Source organism: Tauraco erythrolophus, chromosome 15 (assembly GCF_009769465.1).
Source record: "Tauraco erythrolophus isolate bTauEry1 chromosome 15, bTauEry1.pri, whole genome shotgun sequence".
Classification (NCBI taxonomy): domain Eukaryota; kingdom Metazoa; phylum Chordata; class Aves; order Musophagiformes; family Musophagidae; genus Tauraco; species Tauraco erythrolophus.
In genome coordinates this window covers 3,090,770-3,113,422 of record NC_141479.1, presented here as the reverse complement: position 1 = coordinate 3,113,422, position 22,653 = coordinate 3,090,770, and the positions used below count along the sequence as shown (strand labels likewise).

At 57.7% G+C, this 22,653-nt stretch overlaps 2 protein-coding genes across 3 annotated transcripts in view; one reads left to right on the top strand and one right to left on the bottom strand.

The window, feature by feature from the left end:
- NECAB2 (N-terminal EF-hand calcium binding protein 2) overlaps window positions 1-14,485 on the top strand; it is a 76,718-nt gene extending 62,233 nt beyond the window's left edge. The window contains exons 6-13 of one of the 2 annotated variants that reach the window (XM_086621084.1): window positions 9,518-9,654; window positions 11,975-12,093; window positions 12,268-12,347; window positions 13,127-13,183; window positions 13,309-13,421; window positions 13,778-13,855; window positions 14,221-14,312; window positions 14,457-14,485. In XM_086621084.1, coding sequence (XP_086477210.1) covers window positions 9,518-9,654; window positions 11,975-12,093; window positions 12,268-12,347; window positions 13,127-13,183; window positions 13,309-13,421; window positions 13,778-13,855; window positions 14,221-14,312; window positions 14,457-14,485 — 705 coding nt within the window. Of the gene's footprint in view, window positions 1-9,517; window positions 9,655-11,974; window positions 12,115-12,267; window positions 12,348-13,126; window positions 13,184-13,308; window positions 13,422-13,777; window positions 13,856-14,220; window positions 14,313-14,456 lie in introns of both variants that reach the window. The other variant, XM_086621083.1, reaches the window with a different exon arrangement.
- Window positions 14,486-15,443: 958 nt separating this feature from the next.
- On the bottom strand, window positions 15,444-19,889 carry SLC38A8 (solute carrier family 38 member 8). The gene is made up of 10 exons (XM_086621163.1): window positions 19,707-19,889; window positions 18,971-19,169; window positions 18,614-18,767; window positions 18,388-18,492; window positions 18,007-18,064; window positions 17,642-17,756; window positions 17,358-17,505; window positions 17,072-17,271; window positions 16,871-16,922; window positions 15,444-15,540 (listed from the first exon to the last, which is right to left on the bottom strand). The coding sequence occupies exons 1-10, from the start codon at window positions 19,887-19,889 to the stop codon at window positions 15,444-15,446; spliced, it is 1,311 nt and encodes a 436-aa protein (XP_086477289.1).
- Window positions 19,890-22,653: the final 2,764 nt, after the last annotated feature.

The window sequence follows — 22,653 nt, the reverse complement described above, 5'->3', positions numbered from 1 at the left end:
AAGCGTTTTGCAGCGCTGAGCATGGAAAAACAGTAGCAGGCTGACCTTTAACGGGGAGGCAAAGTTTTAAAGCAAGCTGCAAAGAAGTCCCCAAAATGCTGAGTGAGGAATGCCTTCAAGGACGGAGCAGTTCAGGTTTAAGGTCAAATCGCTCCTTCCTGAAGAGGCTCCTGCCCGGCACCAGCCGGGTCCAAGGAGCGCTGGTGACCGTCCTTGGCGTGTGCCCTGTCCCAGCTGGATGGGGAGGGAGCGCTTGGAGAGCAAAATTGCCCAAAATTGGAGCTGAAATCACAACGACCAAAGTATGTGCCGAAACAAAACGGTCTGGTGCTCCTGAAGACGGTGCAGGGAAAGGCTATGCCACTCTGCTGCGGCCAGGGCCAGGGCAGGGTGAGCAGAGACTGGCTCCAGGGAGGAGAGAGGGACAGCAAGAGGGGCTCAGGAGCAGGCCCAGGGACCTGTGGGTTGCCCTGGACCACCCTCTGCTTGATGGTCAGCATCACCTTTGGCCCCAGAGGGAGGGGTGAAAGGCAGCGTTTTACTCCTTGCCTGCTTGCTGCCAGCTCCATAGTCTCTCTATCATCTGCCAAAATCCTTTTTGTCTCATTTAATGGACTGGGAGAGGAAATATTACCAAATGGTGATGTATCACACCCCTCCCGAGAGCCTTCTCCTTCAGGGTGCCAAATACCACACGTGTGCCAAATACCCCACGTGTGTCTGATGGACAGGGACTCTATCCAAACTGACTACAAACACATTTTCCCCCAAGAATCATTATTTAGGTGAGCGAATATGTAAATCATAAAGGGAAAACTGAGTGTGCTGACCTTTGGTACCAGCTGCTGATGCTCCAGCAGCACTAGGGAGCTCAGAGGTATATACCTACGGGCCAATAGGTTTGTATGTTATTTGTGAGTTAAAGTGTTCCTGCTGCGATTCACCCTTCTTGTCTCTGCCTTACGACGTGTTGTCACAGTGAATAGGAGATGCCGGGCTCCAGGGGCTCAGTGGGAGTCGCCGCAGGGGACCTCCTCTCCCCGCTGCCATGGGTCTCCCCGAGCAGCACAGTGCAAAGGGAGCGCGTGTTTGAGTGGCTCCGTTACAGCCTCAGCACGAGCACCATCTGCCACCAGTCTTGGATACTAAAAATGATGGATGGCACAGTCCAGAGCAGCAATATAGAGCGCTCTCATTTGCATTCTTACCTGCCAAAATTAAACTTGCCAAATACGATACTGCTCTTTTTTGAGTGATGACATCTCGAGATAAAATAGTCAGTAGAAATAATGCTTAAAAATAATATTTTCCTCCCACCCTCCAGCTAATCCTTTATCTCATCCTTTCATTTTATTTGAGCAGGTTTTCTCCTGCTCTTCTGAACAAACCGGGTGTTCATCCCGAGGTTGTCTGGGGCCACTGGGGCAGGGAGTTGCTGCAGGAGGAGGCTGGCCTGCGTCAGGGTGTAGGAGCAGCTCTGGGTAGTGCCCAGCCCAAATGGCATGAGCTGCTCGGGGCTTCTCATGGACGTTGTCATGTGGCCCCAACTCAGCTCACACCAAGCCATGGTGGTTATGTGAGCATCAGCTGAAATCTCCAGGTCCAGGCTTGAAGGCCACGGGGTACTGCTGCAGCACATCACGGCTGTTGCTTTGTCTTTCCTCCTGGGCGAAGTCATACCCCATCACCCATCAGGTTCTCCTTCGGCCAAGCGCTTCTCAGGCTTCTTTGCTGGCAAACACAAGAACTGCACATCTCCTGGTGCTTTGTACGTGGCTGGACCCTGGGAGATCCTGCCCAACTTGTCATGGTCTTCCTCCTTGGAAGCATTCGGCTCTTCTCCAGGGATCAGGATGTTTGCTCCAACAGCCCTTTGCTGGGAATCAGTTTTGCCTTTTCTGGGGGGCTCAGAGCATCATCTGCCTTCACCTTTGCAGCGTGGAGGTCTGCCCTGATGAGGAGGGAGTTGTTTTAGGGATCATTAGCTGCTTTTTTGCCCCTTTCTTGGATGGCTGATTTTATGATGAAACATTGGCTTTGAAACACTGGATTTGAAGCACTCCTACAGCACAGTTGAAGATGTGCTCACGGGTTTTGGCTGAAAAAAAGACAGGAGTGGCAATGGGGCGGTGAATTGGTAAAGTCTGAGGCATCTTTCCATACATTTTGAATGACACATTTCTGAACAACTTCATGACGTCAAAAAATGACGTCAATTTCTGGAAAAGTTATGGAACTTTATAGTTCAAGAATAGTCTAAGAGGAAACAAGGCATATTTGTTTAGCTTCTCAGAAAGTATTTCTGCAACTCTTCTCTGAAATTAATGTAAGAAAATATTGCACTGTGAATTAAAGCAAGAAGTGCTACTCCAGTTCTGCAAGAACTGAATTTTCCCCAACTTTTCTGTTCAGACTCCAGACCAGAAAGCTGATGCTCTGTGCGATGCCATCCAGAGTGACTTCGACTTCCTTGCCAGCCCCGCAGGGCTGTGTGTGAGATCCAACCGGGCTGCCGGGCTGCCAGGCTGCTGGACGTGCAGCGGGGCTGGCAGGGAGAGCAATCTTAAGAAGGTCTCCCTTGAAGCTTATTTTTAGACTAAGATGTTTATTCACTGCTCTTCTGCTTGTCTGTTGCTGCAAAATTCATGTCCCTCCTCTTGCTCTGAGAAGGAAGAGCATCTTCTCTGGAGGTCCTGCTCATGCTGCCCCAGGTCCCCATATCATGGACCTCCTGTAGGACATGGTCTTCCTCCTGTCCTCTCCTGTTTTAAGGCTATTGCTTCTGGGACCAAATAAATTGTATGGTGAAGGGAATAAATCCACCAGCCATCGGTGCTCTGGTCTTGCCTAATAGCCCAAGAGCAGCTTCGAAGGAGCCTCCAAAAGGAAAGGCAGGGACTAAGTCAACACATGACCAGCTGGCACAACCAGGCTGAGCCTTCAGCAGCTTGACCATTCCACGTTGTTATGTCTGCAGGATCTTCTGAGTAGGTCCTGTTTGGAAAACAAAATCTGTACTTTCCTTGGAAAATTGAAATAAAATATGTGTTAATTTACTGTCTTGTGGATAGTAAACACAGCTAATTAGGAACTTGTGTGAAGGGAGAGGCTAATTATAGCCAGAGTGTTCAGAAGCAGAGGGCCACGCTTCGTTGCCAAGTCTCTTCTTTGCCTGCTTAGTAAGTGGACAGGGTGCAAAAACGCCGTATGTCTCTTGATGCATAGGAGACATGGGGGCGTGCACTATATAGCACATGTATGGGCCAACAGTTACCTGCCCTTCACACCCACAGGCCTTCAACGAGAAATAACGGGGCTATAGTGCAGCAAGGAGATTTTCTAATAACGAGGAGAAGGAAGTCCTGCGAGAAATTGCTTGTGAAGGGTCCGTGACAGGAGACCTTCAGGACCAGAAAAGGCAAACGTGAGCTGAGGAGGGGACGATGCCAAGATTTATAGAAGGAGGATTTTATAGCAAAAGATTTTTAAAGCCCATGTGGTGCTGCCGTCACTGTATTTTATCTGAACAGGTGTCTCATTTGTTTTTTTAGAGCCCTTTCAGGAAGGCTGAGGGTCTTTCATATGTTAATGATTTCGTTTATCAACTATTTAAGTGTCTATTCTCTTCAGGTTTCTTCTCCTGATTATGTGCCAGGCAATCAGTCTTGAGTCTCCGCTTCTGAAGGGATTTAAGAGTCAGGGGGAGGGGAAGGAGCCAGAGGCAGGTCTGAGTGTTATTCTAATGATAAGAAAATATCTCTCGGAAGAAAACAAGCAATTAGGAGCAACGAATTTAAATCAGCCACTCGGAGGTTACAGCATAACACACGCCTGGTTTTTAAGGAGGTGAGTGGGTAGAAGATAACCTCTCCCTCATCCTGGGATGAGGTTTGACAGAGGTGTTTCATGGCATGGCAATGGGTTTGTTGTTGGGTTGGGTATTTTTTTAACTGCAGGAAAATTGTGGGTGAAACATAATTGGCTTTGGTTTCCGTTTGAAAAGCCTCCCCAGTTCGGTGCCATCACTCCGCGGGCATGCTTCGGCAGTGGTTGGAGTTAATAAAACTTGGAGAAGCCATCAACGTCCCCAGGCTTGGTAAATGTCAGCCAATTTGGCCAATCTCGCTGAAAAACAGCACTGGAAAGCCTCCTTGGTCAGGCTGCGGTGCTGCAAGGCAAAGGGAAGGTGGGGGCTTGTCTCAGGGGGTCTCGGAGTCCGTGGGTGGTGCAGAATCATTTATATTTTACATCCTGTTGTCTTAACAAGCTAAATAGTGACCTTTAAAAATGCCAGCAAAGAAACTTTGAGGTGCTCGATGACATCAAAAATCTCATTTTTCAGTTGTTTTATCCCCACAAGGAACACAACCATGAGAGCCCAGTTCTAGGCAGTGGTTTGCACCCGATGAGGGATGCCCAAATCTGCCATTGGCACGTCCGAGCACTAAAATCTCAGCTGTGATTTGCACAGGCAACACATTCCCACAGTGTTTTCACTAATCTGTACCAGAATTTGGGCAGATTTGGGGCAGGTGGATAAGGAAATGGAAAGCTGAAAGAACCGTGGCGGGGCTTTGAGCAGCCTGGACCTCAGCCAACTGACCAAAGGACCCAGCACTGGGAAAAATTTTCCCAATTACCTGTGGCTGAAGCAAGTTATCCTTTTCCCACTCCTTCCTTCTCTCATTTTCCCATGTCTCTGGCTCGTGCCCCGGTTTGTCAAACAGTGACGCTTTCCGAGGCTCTCCTGAGAGCCGTCCCCTGCAGAAATCTCAAGGCCATCCTTTCAACGAGGCTTTTACGTTTGCTTCTCACTGCAGATGCCCGCAGGCGCCCATTCGCAGCAGCAGACGTCAAGGGAAGGCAGCTGGGGATGTAGCAGAGGGAGAGAGGCCTTTTTTTACCCTCCTCTACCTCTTTGGTGGCCACCATGCTCCTTCCTCAACCAGGGCTTGCCAGCAAAACACTCTGCCACAGGGTAGTATCTGTGATGCCAAAGTCTTTCTAGCCTTGAACTAATGGAGTCGCCGGATGGAAAAGAGCTGGCTTGGAGCTGCGCCCTCCAAGAGCTTCTGGTACAAAGTGGCTTCATTGAGCTGCAATTATTATATTATCTCCATAAATATTTTAACTTCTCAAGCAAAGCAAGGAGGAAATAACTCTTCAGGGTGGAATTAATAAGACCAAACCTCATTAAATCTCCCCAGGACAGACTGACAAATGTTTTAATAAGAAGATGGGCAGGATTCCTTCGGAGTTGATCTTCTTAATGACTTGTTTTTGCAATGCCAAATAAGACATTTGCTAGAGGAGAGCCCGAGGGATTGCTGAAAAGCCTCTGAGCACACGTGTTTCAGACCCGGCTCCTGAGAGCAAATGTCACAGCTGGGTTGGGAAACGGCCAGAGAGAGTTAAGTGGGGGAAAAAAAAAACACCTTTGTTTTCGTTTCAGAGCCATTGAACTTACTGGCCTGCCAAAAACCATCAGATCTTCAGAGACACCCCAATATTCTGCATCGGCTGGTGTAGCTTTGTACCCAACATCCGTCCATCCAATGAATCTCAATGTAGGGAGTTCAGCTCATTTAAATGAACACGGGAATCACCTGTATGATTTTTCCTAAAGCCAAACCAAAACTATAAGATTAAAATCTTAACATTAAACTTCATATATTCTGGCAGCTTTATATTCTAGCACCCAGAGCCAGTCCGTGTGGTCAGACGGTACTCGGCATATCCTGTGCCATCATTGATACGAACTTCCAGAAGGAGCAGGCTCCCGTGCTAGGGACAGCAATGTGTTCCCACCAGGCATGGGAAGGGGTCATCGGGAAATCGTTTGGTGGCATTTGCAGGACAAGGGCTCTAGAGCCTTGGAGAGCAGCAGCAAAGCAGAGGGAGACAGCAGCATGTTACCTCATTTATTTGACATATGGATTGAAATGGAAAAGCTGCGGGGAGCTCTGCGCACCTCTGGAAGGGAAACTGAGTGTGGGATGAACAGCACGGAGCGGGTGTGAAATCAGTCGATGGGCTTGGAGCATCCGTGGGGATGTGGTACGTGGCTTGGACAACTAGCAGAGGAGAAGAGGACAAGGCAGTGGTGGTACAGATCTCACTGGAAAGGGCCATTCATGGGGAATTACTGTGTCTTTGCGGTGCAATAGTGCCCAGAGCAGCAGTGGGGGTCTCGGGGCACGGGGACTAGGGTGAAGCTCCCAGAACTCAGCAAGGCAAACCATGTCCCAGAAAACCAGTGCTCTCAATTAAAAGAATAATCCAATCAGCCCCTTGAAGAAGCACACAGCTCCGTGTTTAGCATCGGCAGCTCTGTACTAAATCGACGAGGAGGGACATAGCCCCTGGCCCACGGGAAGAGCCGCCCGCTGCCGAGGCCGCAGGCAGATCCCCAGCACTGGCAATCAGAGCAGGGCTGGGTGCAAGGGATAACCAAAACCCGTCTGTAATTAGAGCAGAGCCTGTTTGATACATTTACAGCTCCATTTCAGGCAGGCTGCTGGCGGCAGGCAGGGGCGTACGTGGGGACAGCAGCCGTGGAGGGGGGGGAACCACGAAAGAAATTGTTTCAGATCCCAAATGCAATGATATGTCTTTGCCAAGGAGATTTATCGATTTAATACACCCTCCTTAGCCAGAGCGCGGATAGTGGAAGATGTATTAAACGATAAAATAATTGCCTGGCGAAGAGGTGGATTTGGCCCAGTGCGGGGCTCGCTCTTTCCCAAGTGTGCTGGCAGAGGAAGATGAAGGGTGAGGTACCTTGGCAGTGAATTTAATACACTGCCTGTACCGACTTGTTCAGCTGTGATATGTATGTCTGTGTGTGTATGTATAATATGATGCTTGGAAAGAGCACAGACACACACACAAATGTGTAGTGTATGTTGCATGTTCTGAGTGAGTTGTATTTTTCTAGGGAGAACAGAGATCGTCCAGCTATCCAGCAATATTTAAGACTGCATTTGATTTTTTTTTTCCCAATCCAAATGCTCAACAAATGTTTTTGCATCACTGCCTTGCCTCTATTGCTGCTTATTTGTCTCGTGGTGGTGCCTGTGCTGCCCACAGAGGGGGTCTGGTGTGGTGCTCCACATCCATGGTCCCAGGCTGCCTGTTCACGGCTATCGCTGCCTGCACGGGGCAAGGGAAAACTGGGCAGGACTCGTCAGGAGGTGTCTGAGCTTGGCATGGTGGCACCAGCATCTCGGTCCAAGAAGTCCAGCAGCAACCCCCTCTAGAGCAGGCAAGGAGGCTGAGCCAGCCCCGGGAGCCTGCGGGGTCTCGTGAGGCGGCACCCGCTGCTCCGCTCCCTGCTAAAATAAGGCAAAATCCCAACGGCAGAGCGAGGGAGACATCAATCATCAGTTCACCCCAGCAAGGCAGAGGTGGTCTCAAGACAGCCCAGATGGGGACACTGCTCCATCACCCTCATCGTCCCACGCGCGTTGGTACAGATGAGCGGCGCCGTGCCGGCTGCACTTGGTTTCAGGGCGTTATGAGTCTCACTGTTAACACCCAGCAGACGAGCAGGTTTTTCTAAGCCAAGTGATCTTGTTTCCAAACATCACCCAGCTGTGGAGGAAGGACATAACTCGGAGGCGATCTCACGATGTTAAGGTTGTGTTTCTGAGGCTTTGATGATCCCTGGCTGGAGACATCCCCCCACTATCCCGCCCAGTCTTCTGACGCATCTCCCTGTATCCCGCACTGATGCTACAGCTAGCAGCTGCTGGAGATGGTGGTGGATATGACAGTTTGCTTCAGCATCACCAGCTGGCAATGATGTCCATGTTGTGTGTATCCTCCAGAAACGCCGTGGCTGTGGTGGGGAGGGCAGCCAGTCTCTCGGTAGAGAGAAGCCGTTAATGGCCGGGCCAGCTGGGTGCTCAAGAAGCCATCAAGAAACTGGTGCTTCCCTACCAAATCAGGGGTGAGAAATCTGCTCCACTGATCAGTTTCCCCAGAAGTGTTTTTCTTCAGCTCATTCTTCTTTTATGATTTAAAATAGGAGATAAAGGCCCTGTGGGTTCTTGCGGAATCGCTGGGGTTGCCATGGAAATAACCCTCGTTAATCGCTTCACCATAAACCAAGAATAATTTGCTTTGGGGAGCTTGGGGCACTCATGTTGTGCTGCGATGTGCTCAGATAACTGGTGGTGCTGGGACCTCTCCGGTCTCACCCCTGAGTTTCATCACTGCCGGTGGCATGCAGGGAGCCGGGAGCATCTGTCCCGGTCTCATGGCACCAGAAGGTCAGGAGTCCTGGAGGAGGCCCGCACCAGGAGGTGCCGGCACACAGAGACGGACTGCTCGGCAGAGGTTTGTCTGGGCCACATGCTGTCCCAGCAGGCACTGATGGGTTGGAAAGAGTCTGGGGAAAAAATGCTGCCAGTGAGTTTGGGTTTAGAGGAGCCTTTTTTTCACCACGAGTGTTTTTAGCTCTGATGCTGAGCGGTCAGCTTCAGCCAGATCTGGTGTGGCTGGTGGCCTGGCTGGGCTGGTCTTGAGCTGGTTGGACTGGGGTGAGATCTGTTGGGGTGATGTTGGGCCAATATTGAACTGGTTGGGCCAGTATCAGTCCAGTTGTGCCAGTGTCCCACCTCTGTCGCTGGCTGGCAGGAGGTGGAAGAGCAGGACTGTGCTATGGGCAGGGCGCAGCAAGGCTGTGCAGGGGAAGGGGCCCTGGGTGTTTCGAGCAGATCAGTTGTGCTGTTAAAACATTTTATTAAGTATTTGCTGTCTTAGGAGGGTTTGGATTACCCTGGGAGCTTCTTTTGCTCAAACAGCTCATCCTCCTCCATCGAAAATCCCTCGGTCCTGCTCCATGGGCTGTCTCCATCCTGCCTCTGGCCCTGAACAGCCAGAGCTTTCCTCTTCTCCCTCTTCAGATAAAAAAACCCTAACACCGAAATACGCAGAGGTTCTTGTCTCGCAGCACGGTAGGGCGGGAGGCTGGCTGGGACTGCCGGAGCTTTCTGCCACTGGCTTGAAGGCATCTTCAGCTTGCAGCTCCCTGGTGAGAGTCCCGTTAACCATCCCAAATCCCTTTTACTGTAGCACTGGGTTGTCTCTGCTGTTGTGGACTAAGGCACTAAATAACATGCTGAAGCTCTCAGCAGGGATCTCAAAGCTCGGGAGGGGCTGCTTTCTGTACCTACACCCACTGGCACTCGCCCTGCGAGGCCATGGCACTCAAGAGAGCAACTATGGGCTTTGGCTAATCACCTCTTTATGTTGCTTTATTTATCTATAAATAAAGCTTCGCTGCCCACACTCCCTCCCATCACAGCCTGGATTAGCCTTTCCCAGGGGTGATGGGTGTCAGGGGGCTGGGTGATCTGGGGGGTGCTGGAGGGCTGTACGCTTCCCAAGGGGTGAGATGGTGTGGGCTCATTCCTCCTGTGGCCCTCACAGCCAAGGACACAGCGAGGCCAACTCATGGGTGGGCTGTCGGAGGGACGCCGGGTCTCACCGCGCTCACTGTCTGCCTCGGCAGGTGTACGAGAGCGGCAGCAACGTCGACCAGTTCGTGACCCGCTTCCTGCTGAAGGAGACGGCGAACCAGACCCAGTCGCTGCTGAGCTCCGTGGAGAGTGCCGTGGACGCCATCGATGAGCAAACCAACCCCGCCAGGTCTGCGGCACCTCCCGCCCTCCTCCCCAGTTCCCGTGTCATTTTGGTGCAGAGGGGGAGGATGCTTTTGCAAGGCAAGGGAAAAAGCAGACAGTGTTTGGAAGCAAAGGCAAGCTGGGTGAGGGGCTGCCTTGCTCTTCACCCCCCTTCTTGGCTTGCTCAGAGCTCTCAGGGCTGTCTTCTGTTTCTCTCCTGCCCTGTCCCTTACTCTGAGGATCCCTCTTGACCCCATTGCCCGTGAGCAGTGCAGGGTACACGGGGCTGCTTTTCCGAGCAAAGCCACCGGTCCCATCCAGGGCAAAAATCGGTCCCCAGCAGGAGTGTGGCTGGGCCTGGGGTGCGCAGGGGGCAGCCCACAGCGGGGAGCTTCCCGTGCTGGGCGTGCTGCCTCTCTGCCGGGGCACCTGACCAGTGGAATCATCCACAGAGGCGAAAGGTGCTCGTGCACTGGGGACAGGTACCGCCGTCCTCAGGTCCCATATGAGGCACCGTCCCCAGCCCGGCAGCCCGGCATGTGCTACCGAGCTTGGAGAAGACAGAGAAGATGGTTTCAAGATTTTTCGAGTGCTACCAGGGCTAAAATACAAGGGGCATCCAGTAGCAGAGCCCAAACCTCAGCATGGCCCTCCTTGGTGTCGCAGTGTCACTTCCCTCCCCGGAGTACCGCCATCACCGGCTGTAACCAGCACAGGTTGCCACGGAAACCATTCAGTAGGTGCTCATGAAGTGAATCCATCTCCTGCCATACCTGCAACCAGGAGCCACGGGTGGGCAGAGGGGGCCAAGGCACATGGACCACAGTGAGTGACAATCCTGGCTCCCCACTGGGACACTGACAGGGCTGACGTGTCCAAATGCTTCACCGCGGCCACATCTTGGCATTTGGGGCTTTAACATCGGCAGCAGTCGCATCCCGGATGGGTGGCAGTGGGCTGGTCTCACAGGAGCTGTTGCTGCCTGAGACACGGCGAGACCCCTGGGCAGCTCTGGTGACACCTCACCAGCTTTCCTAGGAGCAATGCTCTGGGTTTCATCAATCCACATCACTTTCTTCTCCCTTTTTTGGAAGGAAATTGCTGGCCTGTGGCAAATCTTGTACAAAACACGTGGGAAAAGTAAGAACTCCTGGGCAACAACAAGGAAGAAACAAGCCCAACATCAGACGGAGCAATTAGAGCCCATCAAAGACTTTGCTGGCTTTTATTTGCCTATGTGTGGGCACAGTTCATAATGAGGACTATTGTAGTTGTTTTCTCATGGAGATAATAGCTAAAAAAAACCACCAAAAAAAAACCAAAAAATGATGTCGTGCATCCGCATGAAGACAAAGAGGTGGCCTAAAACCCACCAAAATAAAGGGCTGTAAAACGAAGCGCGAGAGCAGAGCGTCCCAGCCTGAGGCACCTCATTAAATTGTGATTAAAAAGAAATCTCTGTGTGTTCTCGCCTAATTTCCTGCCTATTGATGGAGGATTGTTCAGCGGGATTATCACACAGCTCATAGTGACTGGGATGTTCCTGCTGCCTTTGTCGCTGGCTTCCTTATCTTGGGGAATGTTCTTCGGGACCAGATCCACTCGTCACGTACGTTCCTGTGTGCATGGTCAAGTCCATGCTGGCTGATTCTGGGACAGAACAGCAGCCTGGACATTGCTCCCTCGGCATCAAAGGAGCCAGCCAAAATTGCCTGGGTAGCTGCGGAGGGTAGAGAGAGTAGCCCCAGAGGAAGAAGCAAGGTGGAAGAGATGCTACAGCGGACGTGCCTCCGTTCTCCAGGAGCTCCGTGGCTGTAGCCCAGTGGTGGGATGCATGGCCAGGCTGCCAGGTGGGCAGGCTCTCCCTGCTCACGGGCAACAACTCAGGCACGGGCAGCCCAGCTGGCAGCAACTTTTCCCACATTAGCTGCCAAAGCCATCTGACTGCACAACCAGCCCCGCTGAGGCGCAGCTGGCCTGCTGGGCACAGCTCCTGGCACCCCAGTGCCCAAAGTTGTGGGTGTCCGTCTAGGGGAGAAAATAATCCCTGAGGGCTGTAGGAGATGCTGGGAGGGCTGCTGCGGCATTCCGTAAGCAAGACAGAAAAGTGACGTTGCTCGAGTTCTGACCCTCTCCCCACACTGGGTGATGCTGAAGGACGGGACGGGAGGGAAGCCTGCGCTGCCCGGGCACAGTGCAGGCACTACTGCTCTCCAAGGGGTCTGGTGTCAGCGGCAGAGCTGCCAAAAAGGATGCTCCGATGCTGGCTCCCGTGAGGACAACTCACGCTGTGCTGTACGTGCCCGCCTCTGCCCTTCCTGACGGCCCACATGCTCTGTTTGCAGGAGCTACCCCAGCAAAGCTGGCCACGGTCTGGTGGACACCTGGTACGACAGCCCCGTGCCCAGCTACTCTCCCACCAACCGGATGGTCCCCAGGGAGCAAGGGAAGAGCTTCCAAACAGGTAAGCAGTGGCTGCTTCCCAGCAGTGCCAGCAGACTGGGGTGGCCCGGGGTGCCTGGGGAAGGGAGCCGCGGTGCTGACGGCAGCATGGAGGCGATGCCTCGCTTTCCCAAGGGCAGCAGGGCTCTGGAGGGTGCCCGCGGGCACCTCTCGCTCCATCGCTGCCTCCACGCAGGTTCCACCGATGCCAAGGCAGAGGGGCTGGAGGGGCAGATCAACAGGCTGGCCGAGCTGATCGGCAGGCTGGAGGACAAGGTAAGGGCCAGCGCTTCGGCAGGGGGGGCTGTCCTTTGGGTGTCCCCGCAGCCCCACCACCTCCCTGCCCTGGTTGGGATGGAGGTGACCATGCCCATCCCTGTGCCACGGCGCGCACGGACTGCGGGTGGGAGGGGAGCTGGGCTGCTGGTGGTCGTATTGGAGGATATTACGTCTGATGATGAGCTGATGGCAGCCATCGAATGTGGAACGGTTAACTGTGAGTTCATTTAAACAAGAAAAAATACAAGGCAGAAGGCAACGTCTCTCATGGAGGTAGCCTTACTCCATCCAGGGACCGAGGGAGAAAATGTTGCAGTGCAGGAGATGCTTCTGAAATCCTCCCAGTTTGCACTGTCAGGGCAGAAGGGGACGGGGAAAGGTGATGCTGTACGTGGGGACAGAGAGGTGACACCAAGGTTGAGGGCAGAGAAACGGCGATCATGGTTCCAGAGGAAATAAGAACGTGCCCAGGGCTGGGAAGGTGGGAGTGGGCTCTGAGGGATGGGTATCCCTCCTGCTGCCACTTCGGGGACAGTCTGGGGACTGTGAAAAGCTGACAGCTGTTTTGGGGCTGATGCGAGGACACAGTGTTGGGATAAGGTCCTGATGGGAGGGCGTGAAGGTGCAAACAGGTCCCAGAGCTGTCCCCTGCAGAGAACGGGGCACAGCCCGTCGTGCCAAGCGCTGGGGACAGAATCCTGCCCCCCCCCAGCCTGGGAGGGACACGCAGCCTCAGCCCACCCACCACCCCTGCTGCTTTTCCCCCATTTTCCCAGACTCTCTGGTTTGACCTGCACCAGAGGCTGTCGGACAGCGAGAGCACGGCTTGCACGGTGAGAGCACCCGGCCACCACCCACAGGGTGCTGGGATGTCCCTGCAGTGCAGCATCAGACTTGGGGGGGGGGGCACCATGTTTTTGAGGTCTCACGTGTTTCGTTTTTTGGGGGGGCCCGGCAGTACCTCCTCCTGGTGCGGGACGAGATGACGGTGTCGCACAAGCACCTGGGCGAGTTTTGCAGCTCCCTGAAGCAGTATCTGAAGAGCGTGGCCGGGGAACGGGACTGCTTCCAGTGGGTACCACCGGTGGGGGGGGGGGGGGGGGGGGCCAGGGGGCTCGGTAGGGAGCAGGGGGTATCCAGCTGCCCTCGCAGCAAGGGGCATGCCACCAAGTGAAGGGCTGAGGCAAAACAGCCAGGATTTGGGGATGCGGTGATGCTCGGCCACCAAAAGCCTTTTGCATGGGCTGGGGAGTGCCGCGGGGGGGGGGGGGGGGGGGGCACGTGGGCGGGTGTGGGTCCCCCTGCCTGGCTGCTGGGGCTGGGGTCACCCCTCGGTGGCCCACCCTACAGTGTGCCTGTGGCTGCAGAGGCCGAGAGGGAGGGACACCCCATGGTTCGGGGCTTACCCCTCTCCCGGTTCCCACCAGTGTCACCGCGGTGAAGCTGCCGGATGGGGTCACCTTCATTGTCTACGAGTTCTGGGAGACTGAGGAGGACTGGAAGAGGTAAGGGGGGGGGGGTATAAAAAAAGGTCACTTTTGGGTGGGGTGCTTGGGCACAGGGTGTGTTGGAGTTGCTGAGCCTCAAGCTCTGTCCCCTGTCCAGTGGCAGGGGCCAGGACCTGTTGGGCTGTCACTGTAAAGGGGCTGGGGGCACTTGGGTGGTCTCTGAGCATCTCCCAGCTGGGGCTGCCTTTGGATATGGGGGACTGGAGGTCTCCTGGCCTGAACCATAGCAGGGTGCTCTGCCCAAGAGGGCGTGAGCGGGATGGCTGGCACCCAGCCCCTGCCAGAGCCAGAGGGGTTGGGGGGAGGGAGGGGCTGGGATGGTGATTTGGGGACAGCTGTCACCCACTCTCCCGCCTGCGCAGGCACCTGCAGAGTGCCACCTGCAAGGGCTTCCAGCATGTCAAGGTGGACACGCTCAGCCAACCCGAGGCCATCTCCAGCGTGGCCGTGCCAGGTAGGAGGGCGGCTGCCCTGTGGGGTGGGCACAGGGACCCCCGGGCAGCCACCACCGCCACTGTCAGGGAGCGGGGTGGGCCGGGAGGTGGGGGGGTGATGCGGGCAGGCAGGGGGTGACCCTCTGGTGCCGTTTCCCCCGCAGCTGCCTGGTGCACCCTGAGCCGAGAGTGACCGCCGGTGCTGAGGACGGGGTTGGCAGCGCCTGGCCCTGCTGCGGGGTGGCTGCGACCCGCTGCGTGGCTGGGAGGTGGGAGGTGTCGCCATGATCTGGCCGCAGTGAAGGAGACCCCCGTGTGTGTTCCCAGCACCCCATAGGGTCCCCCCACTCCCAGCTACCCTGTCATCTGGGTCACCTCTCCCTGCAGTGAGCATGGTCTCGGGGAGTGGGGGGTGCCCCCCTGGGGTCTGCGAGGGGGAAGCTGGCAGGGTCTGAGGGGGGCAGGGCAGGGAGTGAGGAGGCAGGGGGCAGACAGCCAGGCGATGGGGAGGGGGCAAGGCAGGGGTAGGGAGCCGGTGATGAGGAGCAGGGGTGGGAGTGGGAGGCTGGAGTCCCCCTTGGTAGGGAGTAAGTTGGGGTCCCTGCCTGTCCCCAGGGCCACCCAGGGAGGGGGCTGGGCGGGGGGTGAGGCTGTGCCCGGAGCAGTGTGTGCCTGCAGGGCCAGGGACCCGTGTCCTTGGGTGGGGAGGGGGTGTCAAGGTGGTGGCGAAGGGGGTATCCCTGCTCTTGGGGTGCCCCTTAGCCCTGCGAGGTGCGGGTGGGCCCAAGGGGCTCCCTACGCATGTGCCCGGTGACAGCGGGTGCCCTGCGGGCGTGGGGGGTGGCTGCCCACCCCTCACCCCCGGGTCCGTGCGTCTGTGTGTGTGCCTGTCCGTGTGTCTGCCCGTGTGCCCCGCTCGCTGCCCGCCCCGCTGTGCCCAGGGGTTGCAGAGGGCGCGCGGCACGGGGCCCCCGCCGGTCCCGTGTCCCGTGTTTATTTGCCGCTGTACAACGGGGATGGTGATGCCAAATAAAACCGCGATGGGATCCAGCGGTGGAGCCGTGTCTGGGGCAGCTGCCCAGGGCAATGGGGCTGGAGGGGGTGGGAGCATGGTGAGGGGCACGATGGGGAGGGGGGTGGTCTGCAGCCCCTCAGTGCAGCAGCCCCAGCACGGCCAGGGCAGCGCTCTGCCCGCAGACGAAGACACCCCCGAGCACGGAGAGGACACCCCAGGCGACGAGAGCAGCCCTGCGGGGACATGAGCGGTGGGGACAGCAACCTCCCAGTAACATGCCACCCCCTGCCCCCCGCCCCTGGGTGCAGGACCCTCTGTGGGGTCTCAGCCTCCTTCGCCGTGCTCCTCCGCCTCGCTCCCAGCTGGTGCCCAGAGACCCCGGCAGCCCCTCCGGCTCATCTCCTGCACCCGCTGCAACGACATACAAAACCTGGTCAAAAGCCTGGCAGTCCCCACCCCAAAACCATCCCCGGGGTCACCTGGGCCCAGTGCCCCCGGGCACAGTCCCCCGAGCTTGGGCACACAGCCACAGCCCCCACCCTACTGCCACATGTCCCCTCCCAGCCCCATCCCCAGTCCTGCATCCTGGGGGTCTGCACCTCCCTGTCCCCCTCTCCCCAGGCATGCACCCCCCTGCCTCGGCCGGACACCGAGCCCCGGGATGCGACACTCACCCCCAAACCCTGCTGCTGCTCCATCATGGGATCGTCGGCACCCGGGCACCTTCCCAAACTGCCCCAGGCAGGCTGGGACTGTCCCCTCGCTGTTCACATCGCCCGGCTCGTGGTGTCACCTCTCCTCGTGACGGCATATCTGGGCTCTCCAAGGCCTTGTCGCCCACCTGGGTGCCCCTGCTCGCCTCCTGCCTTGGCCCCCCCAGCACCCTTGGCCCTGCCCAGACAGCGTGCCCCCCCACCCAGGGCACCCTCTTGGCCGAGACCCCAAGGTCCTGGGGTGCTCCATCCTCACTAGGACTCTGCTGCTGCCCCATGGGCACCACAGACACACTTTGGCACACACCCCAAAACTTTCCAGCACCATGCCAGTCACCCCAACATGGGCTGCTGCTGCACCCCAGCCTCTCCATCCAGGAGAGTGATGGGGACGCACCTCCCTGGCACAACAGACGCTGAGCACCTGCCAGCTGTACCCCTCTGACCCCCACCCCAGCCCCTACTGGGTGCCCCGGCGCCTCCAAACCCCACAGCTCTGCTTCCCCTACAGCCGCTCTGCCTTGCACGGGGGCTGGTACCTGGGCACCTCCCTGATGCCCGGGCACTCCCCGGGTACCCAGGCACATCCTCAAAATCTGGGCACCTCCCCAGTGCCCGGGCTCGTCCCAGATGCCCAGGCACAGCCCTAGTGTTGGAACACATCCCTCTATACCCACCGCAGACCCCATGTCCCACAGCAAGTGCAGCTGCTTTCAGTGCCTACAGGTGCCCCAAATCCCCCTCCTCATGGGGCACCCACCTTTGCCAGGGTGATCCCAGGGACCCTGTCCATGCCATGGGATGCCACACCCTGCCCCTGCCCACCACCGCCGAGCCTGCAGACACTCACTTTTTGTGTGGCCCGAGGGTGCAGGTCCCGGTCATGCACACCAGGCACAGTCCTGCTGCCAACGCAGAGGCTCAGCCCCACCACCACCACGGCACCCCTCACCCAGGCACCCACGGGCCACCCGCCGCCACAGCCCCCCTGCCCGCAGCAATGCTCCTGGGACCTGCGAGCACTCCCCTCCCTCCCACTGCTCACTCTTGCCTGGGAAGATGAAGATGAAGAAGGCGCTGATGCCCCCGATGAGCTCGATGACTTTGCCGATGTCGGGGACGAACAGGGCGATGGCGAGTGTGGCGGCCATCCAGGCGACCGTCACTGCCACTCGGCTCCGCCGCTCGTGCGCCTCGGGCACCGCCGTGGCCCCATGCTTGGGGGTCGCCCACACGTCTCGCACCACCGACCTGGAAGGGTGGGTTGGGGGGGCTGATGGCACCCAGAGGAGTTGCGCCGGTTGTTAGGGGGGACACCCGGCTCGCCACTGCCTCACCTGCCCAGCAGCACCACAATGGGGTAGATGGTGATGATGGAGACACCGAAGAGCAGGCGGGCAACGATGACGAGTGGGTCGTTCCCTGAGTAGGACATCAGGACGTCGGATGCCACGGCCTCGCCGAAGGTCAGGTAGCCGTAGACCCCTGTGATGGGGGGGAGGTGGAGCGGGCAGCCGGGCCAGTGAGAAGGACAGTGGAGCCCAGAGGAGAATGGATGAGCCCCTGGGACAGAGAAAGCCCAGGGCGAGGAGGGGGTGAAGGGCTCCAGTGCTGGGGTTACCAGTGAGAGAGTAGATGAGCAGGCAGATGAGCATGGAGAGCACGGAGACGACGACCCAGTGGGAGAAGCTCTGGTTGCGCATGCTGCTGTAGATGGCCACACAGGCCTCGTGGCACTGCAAGGTTGGGGGGACGGTGCTGGGGCCCCATGCAGGGACAAACCTCACTGCGGGCATGTTCCCTCCCACCCGTGGGTGCCCTGTCCCACTGGCTTGTGTCCTATCCCACAGCTACCTCTGGTGACAGCCACAGGTCCCCTTCCCTGCAACCCACCCCCAAAGGGATGGTGTCCCCATGTCTGGGATGCCATGGGAGGCCACCAGCACTACCCTGGCAGCTGGGGACAGCGAAGCCAGGATGACCTACCTGGAAGCCGAAGCAGATGGTGGGGATGACACTGAAGACAGAGGCCCAGGAGGAGGCACTGTGGCATGGGGGGAAGGAAGCACAGGGTGAAGGGCGTGAGGTCCCAGACGCAGAGAGGACCTGGGTGGCATAAGCTGTGAAGCTTGGATGCCACCACAAGAACCTCCCACCCGGTGATTTTGGGAGAAGGAGGGATGTTGCAGCGAAAGCTGGGGCTGGGGTCTGCCGCTCACCCACCCACCCACCCGCCGCCCTGCCAGCACTGTCCCCACCTCATCCCCCCCACCCAGGGCCACCCCCTGCGCTGTCTCCAGCCCTGCCCCATGCCACTGCCGATGTCATGGAAGATGAGGTGAGAGGGACATGGGGCTGACCCCCTACCTGGAGGGCTGGCGGGGCTCAGACAAGCCCAGGCTCTCTGCCTGCAGGTGGTATTTCAGGACAATGACCAGGGTGAGGTAGCAAGCGGCCAGTGTGCCCAGGATGCTGCCAGGCAGTGGAGAGTGTCAGCACCCAGAGCCCTGGCAGCGGGAGCATGGGGGGTCCAGTGGCCCCACAGGGATCTGGGAGGAGGTGGCCTGGGGCACAGGGTGCCCAGGGGTGGTACCTGGAGTACTTCTGGAAGCCAATCTCCCTGGGGACGGAGAGTGGGAAGATGACGAGGATGCAGAGAGTGGAGAGAGTGAAGCGCTGGTCCGCATACCAGGGGGGCGGTGGGGGGGTCCCGCTCAGCGTCCCGTTGGGGTACAGGGAGTCACACACTGCGGGGAGGAAGCAGGGGAGAGGTGCACCCCAAAAGGTAGCCCAAGAAGGTCGGGAGCATCACACCATGGCAGGGCCAGGGAGCCTCATGTCCCAAGAAAACCCCAGGGCTGCCCCCAGCCCACCTGGGACCACCTCCCCCTCACTCCCACAAGCTGCCAGCCCCAAGCAAGTGCTGAGCGTAGGGTGGGGAACAACTCACATTTCTCCAGCTGGTCACCCACCACCCTGAGGAGGGCCACGGAGATCATGAAGAGGTTGAGGAGGAAGCAGACCTCGCAGAGCTTCCCCGCAGCCGCCCCGCACACCGCCCGGACGACCCCCTGGTAGGTGGGCTGGCCGCTGAGGGCTGCCGCGTAGCCCAGCACTGCCAGCCCGCTCACCAGGAAGACCAGCGAGCCCTGCAGGGACAGCACCTGGTGAGAAGCACCACGTCGACCCTCCGGCACCCCCCAGACCCAGGGGGACCCAGCAGGGCCATGGCCAGGGACCAGGTCGCCAGCCAGGTCGCCTTGTGACCCTGGGTAACACGGGTCAGCAAATGGATGGAGAAACAGCCCTATGTGATACTTTGGGGTTAGATTTGGGTTTTTTGAGCATGTAGGCGACTGGCCACCGATTTTATTTTCAGTTGAGCTAAAAGGTGGCTAAAAACGCACCTTTAGGTGCAAAGAGCATCTCTAAGGTGGCGTTCACACCCCTGCCCTGGCCGTCCTCCCTCTCAGCCTGGGTCCGGCTGCGGGCACTGCACCCTGTGCGAAGCGGAGGGTCCCCACCAGCCCCCCAGACACCGGCACAGGTGAACCCCCCCCCCCCCTTCGCCCCTTTTCCCGGGGCCAGCAGGTGCCTCGGCGTCCCCAAAGGGCCGAGTCCCCCTGCAGCTCCTTACCCCCGTCCCCCATCACCCCGGATCGGGCCCCCCCCCGGTTCCCCCTTACCAGCTCCACCAGGAGGGCGGGGACGGCCCCGCCGGCCCTGCCGAAGGCCCAGGGGAAGCTGAGCAGCCCCGCGCCCAGCGCCGACTTGAGCATGATGAAGACGGCGCCGGCGGAGGAGAGCCCGGCGCTGCCCGCAGCCGCCGTCGGCAGCAGGGGCCGGCCCTCGCCCGCCGCCCGCTCCATCCCGGCGCCTCCTCGGCTGGGCTCTGGGCCGGGGCGGGCAGGGGGAGCGCACCCCCCATCCACCCACCCACCCACCCATCGACGGGCCTCCGCGGGGGCGGGCGCGGATGAGCGCGGGGGCTCCGCAGACCCTCCGCCCCCGTGGGGAGTGGGAAGGGGGGCAGCGGGGGACGGGGCAGGAGGCAGCAGTGGGACCCCACACACACCCCCTGAGCTGACCCGAGGAAAGCCCCATCCTGATCGCACCCAGACTGGGGTGCGGGGCAGCGGGCATCGCCCCTGAGCGATGGACGTGGCTCAGGACCAGCGGTCCACGTCCCGCTGCCTGGGGGCATCCCCACGGCTCAAGGAGCAAGCACAGACTGTAGGAAAACCAGCAGCATCAGCAGCTCCCAGCACAGAACTGAGGCTGGGGGCTCCCCATTCCAGCTGGGTTCACCCCATCCGTGAAATCTCTACCACGGGGCATTTCGGAGCATCCCAGGGCAGGAAGGGTGAGGGAAGGCGGCTGCAGCAAGTGCCCTTCAGCCCATTTGGCTGGTGGATGCTTCACTGCTCGGTGGGTGCAGGATGAGTCCAGCACCCCTCGGTGTCTCCACAGCAGATAAAAGCTCACCAAGGTGCTCCTGCACTCAGGGGACCTTAGCCAGGAGCCACCTCATTCCATCCCTTGCTCCACACAGGAAAAGGAGGTGCCAGGGTAACAGGATGGGGTGACTGATGCTGGAAGGAAGAGGCTGCACCCCACAGGGACGAGAGAACCATCCCCTACACAGGGGGACACACATGGCAGCTCCGTGCTGCTCCCGGCCCACGCCCCCGCCCTGGGCCTCAGCACACAAGCCCCTGATGCCGGGTGACAGCCACTAATGCATTTTTGATTTCCCAAATATGTGCCCTTCTGATCTCAGTAAGACGGATAAAGAGACTTTAATCAGCTGCTAGGAGGAATTATGGATGGCTAATTGTGCCTGCCACCTCCATTACATCTCCGCCGCCTACGGGGCTTACAACCATTTAAAAGAGCCCTTCCAGGCCTTCATTAGCTGCACACCAAAGGCTTCGGAAATAATTGGCCTCTATGATTTAGAAATTGGCCACTGGGCTGTAAAATACCAGCCACTGGGAAAGGCTCTTAATTCGGACTGGCGCTTTGATAGAGCTCGACTCTGGTTTCCAGCTGTAATCTCTCATTAGCGCTGCGAGGAGAGGATCGAGCTCCTCATTAGCACGACCCGAGTGGTGACACCAAAGCTCTCCAGGCTCCCTCTGATGGGGGCACCTCAAATCAAAGGGACGCAGCCCGCCTCCCATGCTGGCATGGCAGCCCCGGCGGTTTCGCTGAGGGAGCTCTGGGCTTCCTCGCTCGTATTTCTTCCCCCTTTCTCCCATTTATTGGGATGCTTCAGCCCCTGGGCTGTGAGCCGTAACCTGAGGGTCCCCATGGGTTGGCAGCTTCACCGGCTGCTGTGTTGCCTGGTCCTTCTCTCCTGTTTTTGACGGAAAAAGCACTGCTGATAAATTTTCCACACTGCTGCCTTCCTTTAAAGACAGTGAAAGGTACAAAGGCGCAAACGGACAGTCCTTGTTTCAGACACATGAAAACACCGATGACAATTACATTTGCCACCTGCAATCCCGTCTGAGGTCCGGCCACTGAGATTTTACACCTTTAGGGACAGCTCTTTCACAACCAGTACGACTTGCAGAGCTGTTGCTGGTTGGTTCTACGAGAGACCCCAATGCCACGGGTGAGATGGACAAAATCCCCTCCCTGTGGGCACGGGTGCATGTCAGGAGAGGGAGGGAGCAAAGGGCAACCCTGGCCCCCAGCCCCATCGGGATGGCACACACAGCTCAACCTCAGGACCATCTCCTCAGCCCCAATGAGCTTCTGTTAACAGCTCTGAAATAAAAGCTTGGTCTCCTCTCCCCCCATCCTAGCACAATAGGATGCAGTCTCCTCCAGTTCATCCTTGTCTTCGGAAGGGAAGAGGCAGACGACTGTGGAAAGCCAACCGCTTTCCAGGTTAGGGAAAACAGGTTTTCCCAATTTTTTTTTCAGGATGCTCGTGTGCTGTGAAACCCTATCCACAGCCACTTCTTGGAAGGTTTGACCCAAGCTACAAGGAGAAACGTTCCCTCCTGCAGTGCCCTTCCCAAGGCCCACCACCACCATCCCTGATCGCAAGCCCCGCACAGGGTGGGTGCAGTCAGACCACCCCAGCAGGGCTGTCCCTGGCACTTTCTCCCTTTCCAGCTGCGCCCAGGGCTGTGCGGGAGCCAGTGTGCAGCCCAGGAGCTCCCCTGGGACTGCTCACTGCTACAGACGGCTTCCCTGCCCAGGCTCTGCTTCTGTTCACCAACAAGGAGCAGCTCCCACCTCCCCGCTCCTCCTGGGAAAAGGTACTTTTATTTGGAGAGGCGATCAAAGCAGCTGCCAGGGAAAACCTCGCAGCTTCGCTACAAAAGAGGGCAGCTATTTCAGTGATGAAATGACACCGCACGGGGTCAGGAGCAACTTGCACCCGCATCCTTATTTCAGCCCGTAACACACTGCAGGCTTTCAAGCTGGACAAACCAAAGGGGACAGTGTTTTCGGCTTTGTTCACACACCACAAGGTGCTGTTGGGTGCCATCCACGCGGTAGTTTTGCATTCAGCTCGTCCCTGAGCTGTCCTTCGGGAGCTCTCTCCTCGTTAGCTGCTTCTGCAGTTTTGAAGGCGTTCAGAACTCCGTTTGTACGGCTGCCGGGTCCGTGCTC